General features: G+C 42.9%; 1 protein-coding gene across 4 annotated transcripts in view; it reads left to right on the top strand.

The window, feature by feature from the left end:
* RASGRF2 (Ras protein specific guanine nucleotide releasing factor 2) overlaps nt 1-14572 on the top strand; it is a 123377-nt gene that overhangs the window by 94258 nt on the left and 14547 nt on the right. For all 4 annotated transcript variants that reach the window (XM_063179710.1, XM_063179709.1, XM_063179708.1 and 1 more), the window contains exons 18-19: nt 1603-1709; nt 10608-10720. In XM_063179710.1, the coding sequence (XP_063035780.1) occupies nt 1603-1709; nt 10608-10720 (220 nt within the window). The remainder of the gene's footprint in view (nt 1-1602; nt 1710-10607; nt 10721-14572) is intronic.

Here is a 14572-nt window from a genome sequence, read left to right as displayed (position 1 = left end):
AAAATAGAGCAAAACTAATACAAGCCTCCAGAACACCCTACAATGGGTTTATAACTGAAGAAATAGAAGTTTAATCTGCCTGTGCTATTTATAGTACAACATGGGCTTTCGAGCAGCTTTTATGCCAAAAAAATAGTAAAGTACAGGTCATATGGGAGGCTGTTCCCAGCTGTTCCTGGACTGTGCCCTGAGTGGAATGGAGAGCAGCACAGTGCAAGAGCAAATCTGACAAAAACTTAGAAAAATGCAAGCTTCTCAAGTCTATCTTCAGAGTTATCATTGTCAAAAAAGACATTCAAGGGCTTAGTGTAGCAATTTCATTATTAGTAAAATAGTAAGGTAATCATCATTTTAGCATATGGATTTTTTTTTTTTTAATAAAGCTACAGCAGAATGAAAAGAGAAGCAGTAATATGAATGCAGCGAAAAAGTTTCTTGGTTGTTATTAAAACTATTTCTTTATAAGTAAATATTGCTGACCAAAAAAAGAAAGGGGAGAAAAAACCAAGAAATTGTCTGTAATTGTCCATAATACATGAGTAGGGAAACACTGCATCTGGAAAATCTTCATTTTCAGGCAGTTGGGTCTGTAAATGTGTTTTCCATATATCTTTCCATTTGCTTGTCATCCCAGTGGTAAAAAATCCCAAATAACTTATTTGACGTGTTGATTACTGGAGCCTGTACAATACTGCTCTTGAGAAGGAAGATTTCTCACACTGACCTTTTTCTCCTCTGTGTTTAAACTGTTCTCCTCTCCTTGTTCTTTACTAGTTTTGAAATTTACCTGTTTCCCTTTCCTAAGTCATACTGACTTTTCAAATCTGTTTGATTATAGACCTAGCTTTGGTCTGGTCCTTTTCCTTGCTGTAAATGTCTTGCATACTGAAAAAAACCAAAATCCTCCTTTGTTTTCAGAGGTTTTTCATTCACTTCATTTCTTGATACACTTTATTTTATTTCTTCCATGCTGAAGGGAGGCATTGAAATTTAATTGCACAGGCAATTATTCTTCACCTTTCTAAAGCTGAGTGCTCACCCCCGGAGGTGTCTGTGCTGTGATGGGCAAGGCTGTGTTGCGCTGATGCAGCAGAATGTCTTTGCTCTAGATGTTTATAGTAATATAGTAGGAGTCCTAGTAAATATCTGTATTGTGTAAGTGGCTGTGCCCCAATCCTAGTTGTTCTAAATGGGCTACAGCTGTGAAGTCCTTAATTGAGCAGCAGCTGTGGCTCGTGAAGGCATCTAGGATATAAGGGGGTGGGCTTTCTGGTCAGGGAGAGCCTGGAAGGAGCCCTGGCTAAGAAGCAGCAGAGGAAGAAGTCTGTGCTGTGAGGAGCTGCCCATGAGAAATATCACCGAGAAGGTACAGGACTTTAGAAATATGATTGCAACAGTATGGGACTCTAGAAATATGAAATACAACAAGATAACAACAGATGTTCACATTTCACCGTCTGTCGGATGCCTTTCCTTTTATTGCACAGAAATATCCTGTTAGCCTTCAGTTTACCCCGGTCACCTCTATTGGTTTTTAAATTTTAATTTTACTTTTAGTTTTCCCCGTCCCTCTGACTGCAGCGTGGGTTTGTTTGTGTGCAGGGTTCAACAACTCGGAGCGCACGTGCGACAAGGAGTTCATCATCCGCAGGGCCGCCACCAACCGCGTCCTCAACGTGCTGCGCCACTGGGTCTCCAAACACTCACAGGTACCCCCTCCAACTCACAGGGCTCAGCTGCTCACGCTGCTCCTGCCGCGGGCAGCCCTGCCCAGCTGCTCTGCCTGGGGTAAACAGCTCCTGTGTTCAGGCACAACTTCATCCGTTTATTTATTGGCGATGGGCTGCGCACGGGAAATCGTGTTGGTGGGTTCGCTTTGTGATGGCAGAACGGTGTTGGCAGGGGAGGGAGGGCAAGGAACACGAGTGGTTTGTGTGATATCATAGATAAAATATCCTTTAGGTTGTCAGGTGGGGAACGTGCTGGGAAAATATGACATGGATGCAGAAGAGTACTGAAAATAGGGAAGGGAAGTTCAGGGAAAGGAAAGGAAGGAAAGGGAAAGAAAGGGAAAGGGAAAGAAAGGAAGGATGAGGGATTTTTGTACACCCTGTGCTGATGATGCTTCATGGCACTTACAGACTGCTTTGTCACTTCAGGCTGCTAATAAAGGATACTTAATCTCAAAAGCTAACTGCAGCAATGTCAAACTCTCTTATGTGAAATCAATTCCCTTTTTCCTATATAAAGGGTTTAATTTTCGTAGAGGCTAAGTTTGCTGGAGAATTAACTCACTAAGAGGTGTAAGTGGGAAAATTGGTTTGTTTGAAAAGCTGAACAGCCCAGAAGAGATTACTAAAATCTATCTTGGTATCACGGGAATGATTAATCATTTCAAGTTACTGGGAGCAGCCTATGTACACCAAGTTTTGACTCCTGTTAAATTAAAGTAAGAATCAAGCAAACATTGAGCTGTAACTGAAGTGCAGCAGACTTTTATTACAGTTTTGTGCTACTCTAGGTGCTTATTGTGTTCCAGTTCATATTACATGTCTTCTATGACTTGAGCTGATCCTCTATACTAATTAAAATTTATGTGATTGTGGAAATGTGGAAACTTTTATCTATGTTAGGCAATGACTACAAGTCGTTTCACTGAATTCTTTTGCAGTTGCTTTTCATCATGTTTACAATCGGTATTGTAAAAATACCAGTAAAAATATGAAGAGGACAAAAATAATGAGTAATAGTTCATTGTGCATTTTCAAAGCGGAAGCTGTTACCTGCACTCCCTGGTCTCTCACTGCCATTTATTTCTTCCATGGCAAAGGTGTCAGATTTTAATTCTTTAGTTCTAGTCTATTGTTCTTCCAATATAGCAAATAACCCAAAATGCAAGGGCTTTGGCATGGAAAGTAAGAAATGTTACAGCAGCAGAGCATATAATCAGATTTTTGTGTTGTTTACTTGTGCTGAGACTAGGGAGAGAGAAAGGACAGGCCTGAGCAAACCAGAAAAGACTGACTAGTTGCTGCCAAAAGATATGGGACAGGATTACTTTAAGGAGGACTAGTGAAGAATTACTGTCTGGCCAAATAATGTGAAATGTTGGCAGTAAAGATGTGGAGTCCTGGGAGAGCAGTAGCTCCAAGCTTATTTTACAGTAACAACACAAACTGCAGATCCTGAGCCACCAGTGTCTGGTGAGGGAATCCTGATTCAATTTCCAAAATGACAAAGCAATGTAAGCATTGAAATTCTTTAAGAACAACAGACCTGCCAAAAACTTTTATACCTTTTAAAGTATTTACATTGCTCTCTGGATACTCGACAACCTTGGCTGAGATATCCTTCATCTTCATGAGCAGCCAAAAGCAGGTTTGAGTCTCAAAAGAAAGGGCAGATTTTATTCTAAAAAAATTCCAAACAACAACAACACAACCCCCTCCCAAAAAAACCAAAAACAACAACAACAACAAAAAGCCCAAACCAAAAACAAGACCAAAAAACCCCCAAAAACCCCAAACAAGAAACCAAAACAACAGGAAAAAAAAAATCCAGCTTACATAATAAGTAAAAATAAATGAAAAAAGTGGATGTTTGCATGGACAGCATTTAATGTAGAATTCTCTGTGAGCAGAAAAGAGAATAATTAAATTTAATGAATCAGCCTATTCAGTGAGGATGGGCTTTCATAAAATGGTTTTGTTATCTTCAAACCATTCTAAACAATTCTTTAAAAAGAATTAATTGCTCTTAAAACATGGGTTATACACTCTAAAAGCCTCACTTATATTTCAAGTAAATGAACACATGGTAGTGCCAGACCTGCAGCCCTTTGTGGAGGGCACAAGGAGCTAATGGATGTCCTGAGGAGCTGTCAAGGCAGAGATAAAATTTTGGGAAGAAGCCATCCCCAGGTGAGGTGACACATACTTCCCTGTTTTTACCACCCTGAGCAAGAGCAGCCAAACCTGTGCTGCTCATCATCCAAAACCAGCACAGTGTGAAAGGCAGCTTTAGGTATTCCAGATTGTTTTGTTTACATTTCTGTTCTTTTTATTCCATAGCCCTCCTTTTTTATCTTTTATCTTTTATCTGTTTTTTGTTTTGTTTTGTTTTTTTTTTTTTTTCATTCAGACACCTGCATGCCAGCAAAAATCTTTCTTTTTGCCCTAAATAAGAGCAGAATGCTCGTGGTTACATTCTGGTTTTGAAATGTGACTGAGAGGAGCAGAGCAGGATTCTCCTGTTGCAAACAATGAGCACACAAGTGATGAGGCAGAGGATCACAGGGAGCAGAAGCCTTGCTGGGGACAGAAAGGGCTCACGAGGATAAAATTCCCACTAGCTCCTGCAGATGTGGAAAAATAGCAAGGCAAAAGGGGCCAGGGGCTGAAAGTCTCAGTATGAGACTTTCATTTTCCAAGTGAGGTCTTGCAGCCTTGTTTTATTTAGCAATGCTTCCTGGTGGTGCAAAGGGAAGCTCCTTCAGCTCCTGTGGCAAGCAGACGGGAGTGGGGCTTGTCCAAGGAGGGACCTTTCACACCTGGACCCTGCAGTGTCCCCAGCTCTGAGCGAGGGCTGAATCTTCCCAGGGCCCCCTCTGCAGATCTCAGCTGCAGCAGCTCTCTCACAGCCTCCTGGCTGCCCAGCAGTGTCCGTGGGTCACTGCCTTGGTGAGCTGGCAGCTGTCTGCTGAGGAAGGCAGGAACCTGCCTTGGAATGGAAAATGCAAGCCCCCTCCCTCTAAATTATTATGATTTTGAAACTAAGAGACTCTCAGGCAAAGATATGGGAGCAGGAATAACAGTTCTGTACCAGGAAAATTAACAATACAAATGCAATAGCACAGAACAGCCCGCAGCCAGAGTGCTCACAGTCCCTGCCCCTGAGTGCCAGGGGGTGCCCCAGCCCCATCCCACGGGGGCTCAGCCCTCCTGCAGTGCCAGCTGTGGCTCTGCTGCAGCAGGGACCCTGCACAAGGGGGGAGTTTTCCTCTGCAGCTCCAGGGCTGCTGCAGATGGGCCTGGGCTCCCTCTGGCCATGCAGGGCAGCAGAAAGCTGCTCCTCTGGCAGCGCAGGGGGCAGAGGCTGCTGGGGTGTCCCAAAGCTCAGATTGGATCCAGGCAGGAATGCTTGGCTCCTCCCCTGGGCGGGGCATCTCCCCGTGGGATGGTGGGATTGGCTCAGCCCTGCAGGGACACTCCCTGGCCATGGACAGGAGACAATAATTAATGAATGGACCATGGACAGAAGGTGATTAATGATGAATGGGCCATGGACAGAAGGTGATTAATGATGAATGGGCCGTAGACAGCAGAGAGCTCCTGGAGGGAGGATTGGCTGTGGGAGAGATAAGGAGAACTGCCCCATGGACAGCAGAGAACTGCCCCAGCTCTGACAGGTGGGAATGGAACACACACATATCTTACAACCCAGGACAGTTAGAGTGACCACAATGCCTGGGAAGAGGACCATGGCTCCTATCTGGGAATACAGGCCATGATGTGTGCCTGATGCCTGCCCAGCCCCAGTGCAGCCTGTGCTCTTGGCCATCCCCACGGAGCTGTGGTGGGTTTCCAGCAGGAGCATTGCCACTGGGAGCTCCTGACAGCACCTGGGCAATGGGGACAACTCCTGGAGGCAGAGCGCTGTCTCTGAAAAGGTGATTGCAGTCAGTAAAAAATAGTGCTAGCTCACATGAATTGGCCAATTCGCTTTCTTTCCGTTTCGTTGGAATAAAAAAGTAGATAGAAAATCCATTATATGAGCCCCACTTACCTCATATTAAATGGTATAAAATAATGAATAAGATATTTGGTGAGTTTATACTAGGTTAATTGTAGAAATATTAACAAACTACATTTCAGCCACACTAAGCAAGACACACTATATTTTGACTACACTTCAAATGGACCCCAAGCTGCCTTGAAACAGCTTTTTTCTTGAAGTAAGCCAGATTTATCTCAAGCTCAGGGATGGTTTTCCTGAAAGCAAGTTATAACTGCATTTATCTCTGCCTTCCACCTGTGCCAGTGTTTTGTTGCACGTGAATTTACACAGATTTTGCTCAACACAATTGTGTGTGGTAGGTGAAGTGTGTTTTTATGCTTCAAAATGAAATACTGTAGTGGAGGACTGCAGCAGTGAGTAACTTCACTGAGCTCTGATGGTGTTTGATCTCCTGTGCACAAGATTAAGACTCACTCATCTGCTGCAACTGGAGTAATTGTCTGCTTTTTTTTGGCGTGAGGACAGTTACAGGAAAATTGTAAGGCAATCCCCATCTACTTAAAAATATTCCAATTCCCTTGCGAAAAGTCATCCAGTTGATCTCTCTCCCCTCCTGCCTCTTTCTTCCCTCCCTCCTGTTCTTTTGTAGTTCTTCTCACTGGCCTACTCAAGTATAAATCAGGTTTACTGTTTTAGCTCGATTTTACCTGTCTGGATTATTCAGTGTTCCCCACATTGTTTAGGTGCAGAATGTTTCTTCTCACTCAAGAACACTTAAAGAAAAGGGAGAGGGAAAGCTTATGGGGTGTTACTGAGCTCATGTCAAATCTTGAAAATATATTCTCTGTGTAAACCACCTACAGTAAATCTATTGGTTTTAGTTTTAAAATGCATCTTAGCATGGTTTTTTTTCCCCCCCCTTGCTTTCTTCTGCCTCTCCTGCCCTCTCTTTTCTTCTGGCCAATGATTTGAAATCTGAGTAATACCCACAAATCTTTAGGCTACTGTAGGCTCTAAAATATATTAGAGGTATGTGACCCTCTAATAGAGAACCAAACCACTGTCAGATTGAAATCTGCTGCTGGGAAATTGAAGGATTCCTGTCTGACCAACTGTGTTCCTTCTCTGATACATGAATTAGGACTAGAAGTCAAAAAAGTGGTGTAAAATTATGTAAAATTAGATACATACACATGTATCTAAGGCCATAAATAGCTACCTGCCTGTGGATCTCACTGTCCTATAGTATAAGCAGATAAATATTAATGTCTCACACCCATAATACAGCAAGAGATAATCTGCATGTATTTAGAGTTATTTAGTTATTTTTAAATTATACTTAAAATTGGTTGCTAAGTATTTTGGGGTTTGTATCATTCTTATGATACAAAACTTTCAACCTTTCTCCACAAAAGTTAAGTGCATGTACATGTTTAAATGCAATACTTTCCCTGTTATTTTTTTAATATATATGCCTCATCACACTGGAATCTCAGTTTCATTTAAATAATGGCCTTCACTAGAGGAAGAGATAAGTTCTTAATTTTTCTTCTGATTCCCACCTTTATTCATAGGGTTTTTTTCTGCCTCATCACACTATGAGAAACAGATTACATTACTTTAAAAAAGCAAACCATAAATTTGAGTTTCCCCAGCAATTCCAGCACAACTATCTTATGGATATTACTCAATAAAGCAAGTTTTAATGATAATGACCAAATTATTAATTCTTGTAAGAATTAGCAGGTAACCATGCAAAAACTGGAAATGCTTTGGTTTGGCTGAATCTGGATAGGTGAGGTTCTCTGATCCTATTTGCAAATGAAAAAACTTTTTAAATTCTAGACTTTTTTGGTCATGGGTGTGTTTTCAATAAAACAAGTCATCCTGAGAGAAGATGTCTTGTAATGAAAAGAATTAACCAGTTGTGGTCTGAAAGCTGTGCTTGGAGATGAAATGCTGGCCAGGATGATGTGATCTGCCCGAGGGTTTTACCCAGCAGGGCTGAGTGAGGATGGGGGATCACCTCCTGGGTGATACTTGGGATTCTGCCCATTTGGGATATTTCTGTAGCACAGGCTGCAGAGATACCACTCTTTCACACAGTGTCTGCCTCTGAGGTACATGAAAAACTCATTAATTACACTGCTTGCTTAGGCTTGTGCAGACTCAAGGTTTCTCCTTTCACTAAGTTTTGATAGTTTTATATTTCAGATTATTTTCTTTTTGAAACCACTGGAGTGCACAGCACTGTCATGTGGTTTAGTTACATTCCTTGTGTTTTCTCTAATTAGTCTCATTTCTGTGCCCCAAATATGCGAAAAGGCTCTCTTGTGTTTCCTTGCAAACAGCTAAAACAGCTCCTAAGGGAGGCATTTCAGAGCCTGGCTATACAAAATGTGCTTTAGAAAACAGAGTGCAGTGCCCTGCAATAATTCTCTCTTGGCTTTGAGCTGAGTGTTTGATACCCCAGCTTCCTGTTCTCCAACACCCTCAAATATGGGTAAATATCTCCAGAAAAAATAAGACACAGATATTAATCAGTTCCAGAGTATTAATTAGCTGAGGCCCAGGTGAGGAGACTCTGGAAGAGTGAGGAGGAGGTGCTGTAATAGGAGGGAAATGCCCAGAGCAGGTGGTGTCTGAGTGCTGTTAGGAAAATTAACCCACGAACAGCAGAGATTTATGTCCCAAAAGGAGACACAGGAGCCCTTTGACTTTATTCCAATAAAGGGAGAGGCCATGGGGCATCCCCTGGGGTCTCTCACATTTTTGGAGGACTCAGCCTCCTTTGTATCCCAATTTCCCAGCCACATTTCCCTTCTCTCTTTCCTCATTTCTGAGGCACTTGAGAGGTTCAGACTTCCCAAAACACCTGATACCAAAGATTGCCCTCTAATGCACAACCCTCCCTTTTCATTTTTAATTCTTATGGAATTTAGGGGTTTTTCTTCCCCATTGTTTCTTTCACCTTTCAATGTCTAATTTCATTTCTCAGCCAACCTAGAGTTTATTTGTAAAAGCAAATATCTTTTTCCATTCATCAATCAGTGGAATCCTTCCCATGGTTTCTTTTCTCTCCCAGTGCTGGTTTTATCTACCAGCAGACCCACAGCTTGTCTGTGAAGGCAAATCTGCTGTTCTTCTCAGCTCTGACACTGGAGCAATAACCTTTCTCAGAAATGCTGTGAGCGTGGCTGTGGCACGTCCTGTGAGGAGCACTCATTCCTCTTCTGCTCTGAACTGTTGCCTCCCATTTCCAAATGAGGCTCCACCTCAGGTTTTAGCTTTGATATTTTTCAGGTTCTGTGCTGCTTTAGTGTGCGGGTCTGGGCTCCATATCAGGGGATGGTGAGCTCTGTGCACAGAGCAGGGAGACAAAACAATTCCTGCTCCAGCTGGGGAACAAATGACCCAAATCTCAGCCCAGGAGCACAAACACCGTGGGCTGGAGAGAGAAAAACAAGCAGGGTGGGACTGCCTGGGCTAAAGCTGGAATGGGACAATGAACTGCAAGGTGCAAATGGAGCAGAACTGATCCCAGTGACAGACCCTGTGCCCGGCCGTGCATTTTGGGGCCATTTTGTGACCTTTTGGGTTCATTTTGTGACCATTTTGGTTCATTTTGGGTGCAGCCCTGGCTGGGCTCTGGTGCTGCCCAAGGTGCATCCATGGAGGAGACCCTTTTAATAAATCCCTGCTCTATTCTGGAACTCCATCCAGCCTCTGCTCCAGGGCAGTGTTCTCAAGGCATCACACCTGTCTTGGTGGCTGTGGGAGTGCTCTGGTGCTCACCTGAGCTGTGCTCACCTGGGCTGGCTCTGCTGCTCCCTGAGGCCCACGTCTCCAGAGCCCCTCACCGCAGGAGGGGCTGTGGGGATTTTTTTGGGAGTGAAACACCATGCTCTTGTGCCAAGGTGCCAAATCTTGCCCATTTTCAGTAACTTTGTGCCTCCTCCCGTTGGCATGGAAACAAGAGGGAGCTCTGCACACACGTGGTGCTGCCTGCAGGCAGCTGTGGGTTATCAGGGAGCAGCTGTGGTGCCCCAGGCAGCTCAAGGGCTGGGGTTTGCTTTCCTATCAAAATGCTGTAGAACAGCTGAACACAAGAGGTTTGGGAGTCTACCCCAAGAGTTGCCTGTAACTTCCCGCCTCAGAGCTTGTACATTCTGTATCTGCAGATTGTCTAACACTGTCTGATTTCTCCAAATTCAGATAAGTGATCTTATCAGATGGGATAAGAGATCAGGTAAGATCTGATCAGGTTGAGATCAGGTTGCTGCATGTCCCTGAATCTCAAGCCTGTATCAGGTATCAGCCTGCCCCAGAGATCATTAAAATGCCAAGGTTCTTCAGTGCAGGGACAGATTATTTAGTGAATTTATTGGTTTGAGGACTCCACAAAAAGCAGCAGACTTTCCAAGAGGGTGGGAAGGAGGCAGGAAACACCAGAGGGGAGGGAGATGAACAGAGAACCTCAAGGCAGCAGTGAGAGGAAGGGTCCTGCCCTGCTGGACAGTGCTGCCAGAACTGCAGCTAAACACAGAGAGGATGTTGTGGGTCTTGGCCAGATGCAGGTGATAATTCAGAAAAGGAAGGTTCCCTGACCATCCTGTCTCCACACAGAAGGCAAAGCTCAAAAAGGAGAAAAATGGATGCCTTTGGGAGATCCTACTTTTGTGGCCAGTTTGCTTATGTACCACAGCTTTCTCTAAATATTTTCAAATGTAATAGTAAAACAAAAATAAAAACAAACAAAAAAATTCAAACCTAATCGAAAAAGAAAAGGCAAACCCATTACAACATAATTTTTCAGTTGTTTGTTCAATGCCGCTAAGACGAGAGGTAGTAAAACGTTTTTTCATTTTCAGGATTTTGAGCTGAACAACGAGCTGAAAATGAATGTGTTAAATTTGTTGGAGGAAGTTTTGAGAGACCCTGACCTTCTGCCACAAGAAAGGAAAGCCACTGCAAACATACTGAGGTAAATGCATTTCTAATTATTTTACATATTAACTGTAGCACAGAGGGAGACATACTGTGTATCATAGAATTCACAGGGCTGGGTTTCCCTCCAGGGTATTTAATTTTGAAGGATTGCTATGTGTTTTATGAGCCATGAAGCAGAACCCGTTTTGAGTTTCATTCATAAAAATACCTGTATTGGAGAGCTTTGCTGCAGGACAGCTGGCAGCCTTGAGTTCAGCCCTCAAGTATGAGTGAAAACAGCTCTGTCTGCAAAGCGTGAATATTTTACAGCCACTGCTTTCAAGTCCATTGTTCTGCAATCCTGTGCAGCAGTAAACATGTAAAGATTAAGCAAATTAGGTTGCTTAATAATAATAAATAAATTATTTATTTATGATTCAATAAATAAATTAGTTGAAACATCTGTAGACTAAGGAGTGATTAAAATAAAAACATCATGAAAAACACAGATTAATCTACAGTATGCTTTATTAACATTTATCTAAGTATTCTGCAGGTAAACCAATAAGTGTGCAATGAATAGAGTATGACTGAGTTTTCTAAGACCACTTGACAGGTTTCCAACAGATATATGAAAAAAAGGTCTGAAAAAAATCACTTGCGAGGACAAATATCAAACAGAAGATAAAAACCACAGATAAGTTCTTATTAAAGCCACGTTTCTTTTTACATAAACAAAAATAATCCTCCTTTTAATAATACTGTGTGTGCTGCTATTCCAAGTAAAAACATTGTTTTAAGTTTCTTTGGAAGAGACAGCAAGTCAAAAGAGCAAGAAGGATGAGGATGATGTGGGCATTGATAATGTGTGTGACAGCAAAGGTTCTACTCACAGTGGGTAAAATTACCCTAAAACTTTCAGCTTCTTAAGGAAATGTTTTAAAACAAGCCCGGTCTGCTCCTGAGAGAGTAATGGATTTATAGGCCTTTACCATCCAACAATTTCTTCTACCCAGTTTCAAATGAGCCAACTTCCACTAGAAGTTGCATCAAAAAATGAACCTTTGTATATTTATCTGTAAACAATGAATTGTCTCCATTTGCATCCTTTTACTGCTGTTCTAGGAAATGGTTTTTATTGTTTGTCCTCTCTCCCCTCCTAGAACTGATTACTGCATACCTGAGCACGGTGTCTGATACACCAGTGAATACAGTTCATCAGATACTTCCATTTTTACAAATTTTTAAAAAATTCAGACTGAATTTTTGACCATTCTCTAAATTATGTTTTCTTTCAAAGCAAAAAAAAAAAAAAAAAAAAAAGGAAAAAGTTTTTTCTTTTAGCCTTGGCTAAAAACTCCTTTATTGCTTTTCAAAGCTGGCAGTGCTGCTGAACAGACATAGATGCTGGACAGCCTGATGTGATCTATTTCAATCCTGCTTCTATGTGAATTAAATTTCAATACAATTTCTCACCCTTTCACTGGAAGGGGGAGGTGTTCAGATCACCCCTGGGAAATGTCTGGTAATTAAGAGTGATTTCCAGAGTTTAACAAAACACTGTAATTGCTGCTGCAGACACAGGCTCTCAGCAAGGCTATACAGATAATTGAGTAATCAGTTATAGGACATAAAAAATAATTTTACAGGCTATAAGGATATAATAATCCTTATAGGATATAGGGAATAATCAGCAGCTGTTTGTGTGTAACTTTATCTGTGATACTGACACAGGAGTGCACGTTCCTTTGCTCTTCCACAGTCCTTAATTTTTATTGCACATTCTTCAAATAGAAATATTGATAAGCTTTGAAAATAAGCTTTGAAAATAAGCTTTATTCGTGGTGGGAGCAGGGACCTGCTGTCTCTGTTGAGACTGAGCACTCAGTCCTGGGGCATCCAAGGGTCCCTCTGCTCCTCAGCCTGGTGGTGGACTCAGAGGCGGGGCCAGCTGCTCTTTGGCAATTCGACTTTGCAGTGATCAGGATATGAAATGGGGGAATAGCTTCTGTCAGGGGGCTCAGCTTTCCTGGCAGGTTGCAAACATCCTTGTACAATTCTGGAGCTGATTTCTGAAGGCTCAGAAACAGACAGTCAGGAGAGGTGGCATTGACCTGCCTGCGTCCTCTCTGAGAGCACAACTGCAGGAGTCCAGGAGGTTCATGTGCTTCAGGGCCAGAGGAGCACAGCTCTTTGTACGTTTCCTCTGAAAGCAGAGGTGCTGCCGTGGTGCAGGAGGAGGCTGTGATGATGTGGGGTTTGCTCTGTGCCCCATGGTGCCCTGGCTGGTTCAGTAGGTCAGCCAGGACTGAACCTGCTCTGCCCTGGACTGGAGAGCTCTGGCTGTTTGTTGTCTGTAGGGATCTCTGTAGGTTTGCTGCAGATCCAGCTCCTGCTGACCCAGAGCTGCTCAGCTTTGGGCCAAGGCTCCCCTGAGCCACCCTGGAGGGGCTCCACGTCCTGCAGGGTCCATCCCACGGCATCTCTCCCTTCTTCTGCAGCACACTGGGGATCCTCTGTCGGCTTACAGTCACTGTTCTGAGCATGGAGAGAGGGCCTGCAGTGGAAAAAATATTTCCTGAGTTCCTTCAAGAAGGGTTTGCATTACCAAGGAGCCCTGTGGTGGGAGCCTGTGGTTACCTGAAGCACCAAACCACAAAACTAAGGTCAGGAAATGCAGCGCTCCTGCCACAGTCTCTCCCTGTCACAGAGGAGATGCTCTGTTGTATTTGTGCTGCCCCCAGATGAAGGCAGGAATGATGAGTCTGACTTCATATTCTCAGAAGGCTAATTTATTATTTTATGATACTATGATATATTAAAGAATGCTATACTATACTAAAGAATACAGAAAGGATGCAGACAGAAAGCTAAAAAGATAACAATGAAAACTCGTGACTCTCTCCAGAGTCCTGACACAGCTTGGCCCTGACTGGCCAAAGAGTGAAAACTACTCACTGCAGGATCCAATGGAACAATCACCTGTGGGTAAACAATCTCCAAACACATTCCAAAGGGGCAAAACACAGGAGAAGCAAATGAGATAAGAATTGTTTTCCTTTTTCTCTGAGCCTTCTCAGCTTCCCAGGAGAGAAATCCTGGGTGAAGGAATTTTTCAGGAAATGTGAACGCACAATCTTCTCCACCAAAATTCTCAGAATTTAGGCATCCTGGCTCTTTCTGCATGGACAATGACAGAACCCAGGCAGGGACTTGTGAATCTCTTTGGTCTGTTGCCTTGCAGAATATGCAGAGCTGGTCCCAGGGTTTGTGTTTCCCTCCTGGCTCCTGTTCAGGGTCTGGCTTGGAGAAAAGCTGCTCAGCCTATGCCCTGCTCCTTGGAGAGATGTCATCCTTCTCAACTGAGACCTGTCATCTGATTCTGCTTGGAGGGGAAATACAAATTACCTGGAACTGAAGGACTTTTATTTACTATTGTTACAAATATTTAGAAACCAATTTGTTTGAAGCTTTCTGACAGCGTGCTTTTCATGAGCAAGCACAGATCTGTCGTAACTGGTAGATTTGGTGAAACTTTCATTCAAAAGGTTTCTCTGGAATGGGTTGAAAATGGGAAGAAGGAGTAATCCAGTTGATGTGTCCTTCATAAAGATAGTCACTCATCCCCTTGCTAAGTGAGTGCTGTACAATTTTGTTGTTCTGCAGAGGTGCTTGCTGCAGGCATTTTGTCTTAAACATGTATTCTGTCAGAATTCTGGGTTGCCTGTCAGCTGTCACTGTAGGCCCTGGCGTCCCCACATCTCAGTTTTTGTAGTCTACTCTTGAGTCTGAAAGGTTGACAAATGCACAATGTGCTTAGGACAAGCATTTCTTGTAAAAAATTCCATTTCAAACATTCATGAAAAAACATTCACACTTTCTGAGGCTTAACACTTGTATTTTCTAT

This window comes from Melospiza melodia, chromosome Z, assembly GCF_035770615.1.
Source record: "Melospiza melodia melodia isolate bMelMel2 chromosome Z, bMelMel2.pri, whole genome shotgun sequence".
Taxonomy (NCBI): domain Eukaryota; kingdom Metazoa; phylum Chordata; class Aves; order Passeriformes; family Passerellidae; genus Melospiza; species Melospiza melodia.
The sequence above is the reverse complement of the archived record's forward strand: the minus strand, read 5'-3'. Positions and strand labels throughout refer to the sequence as shown.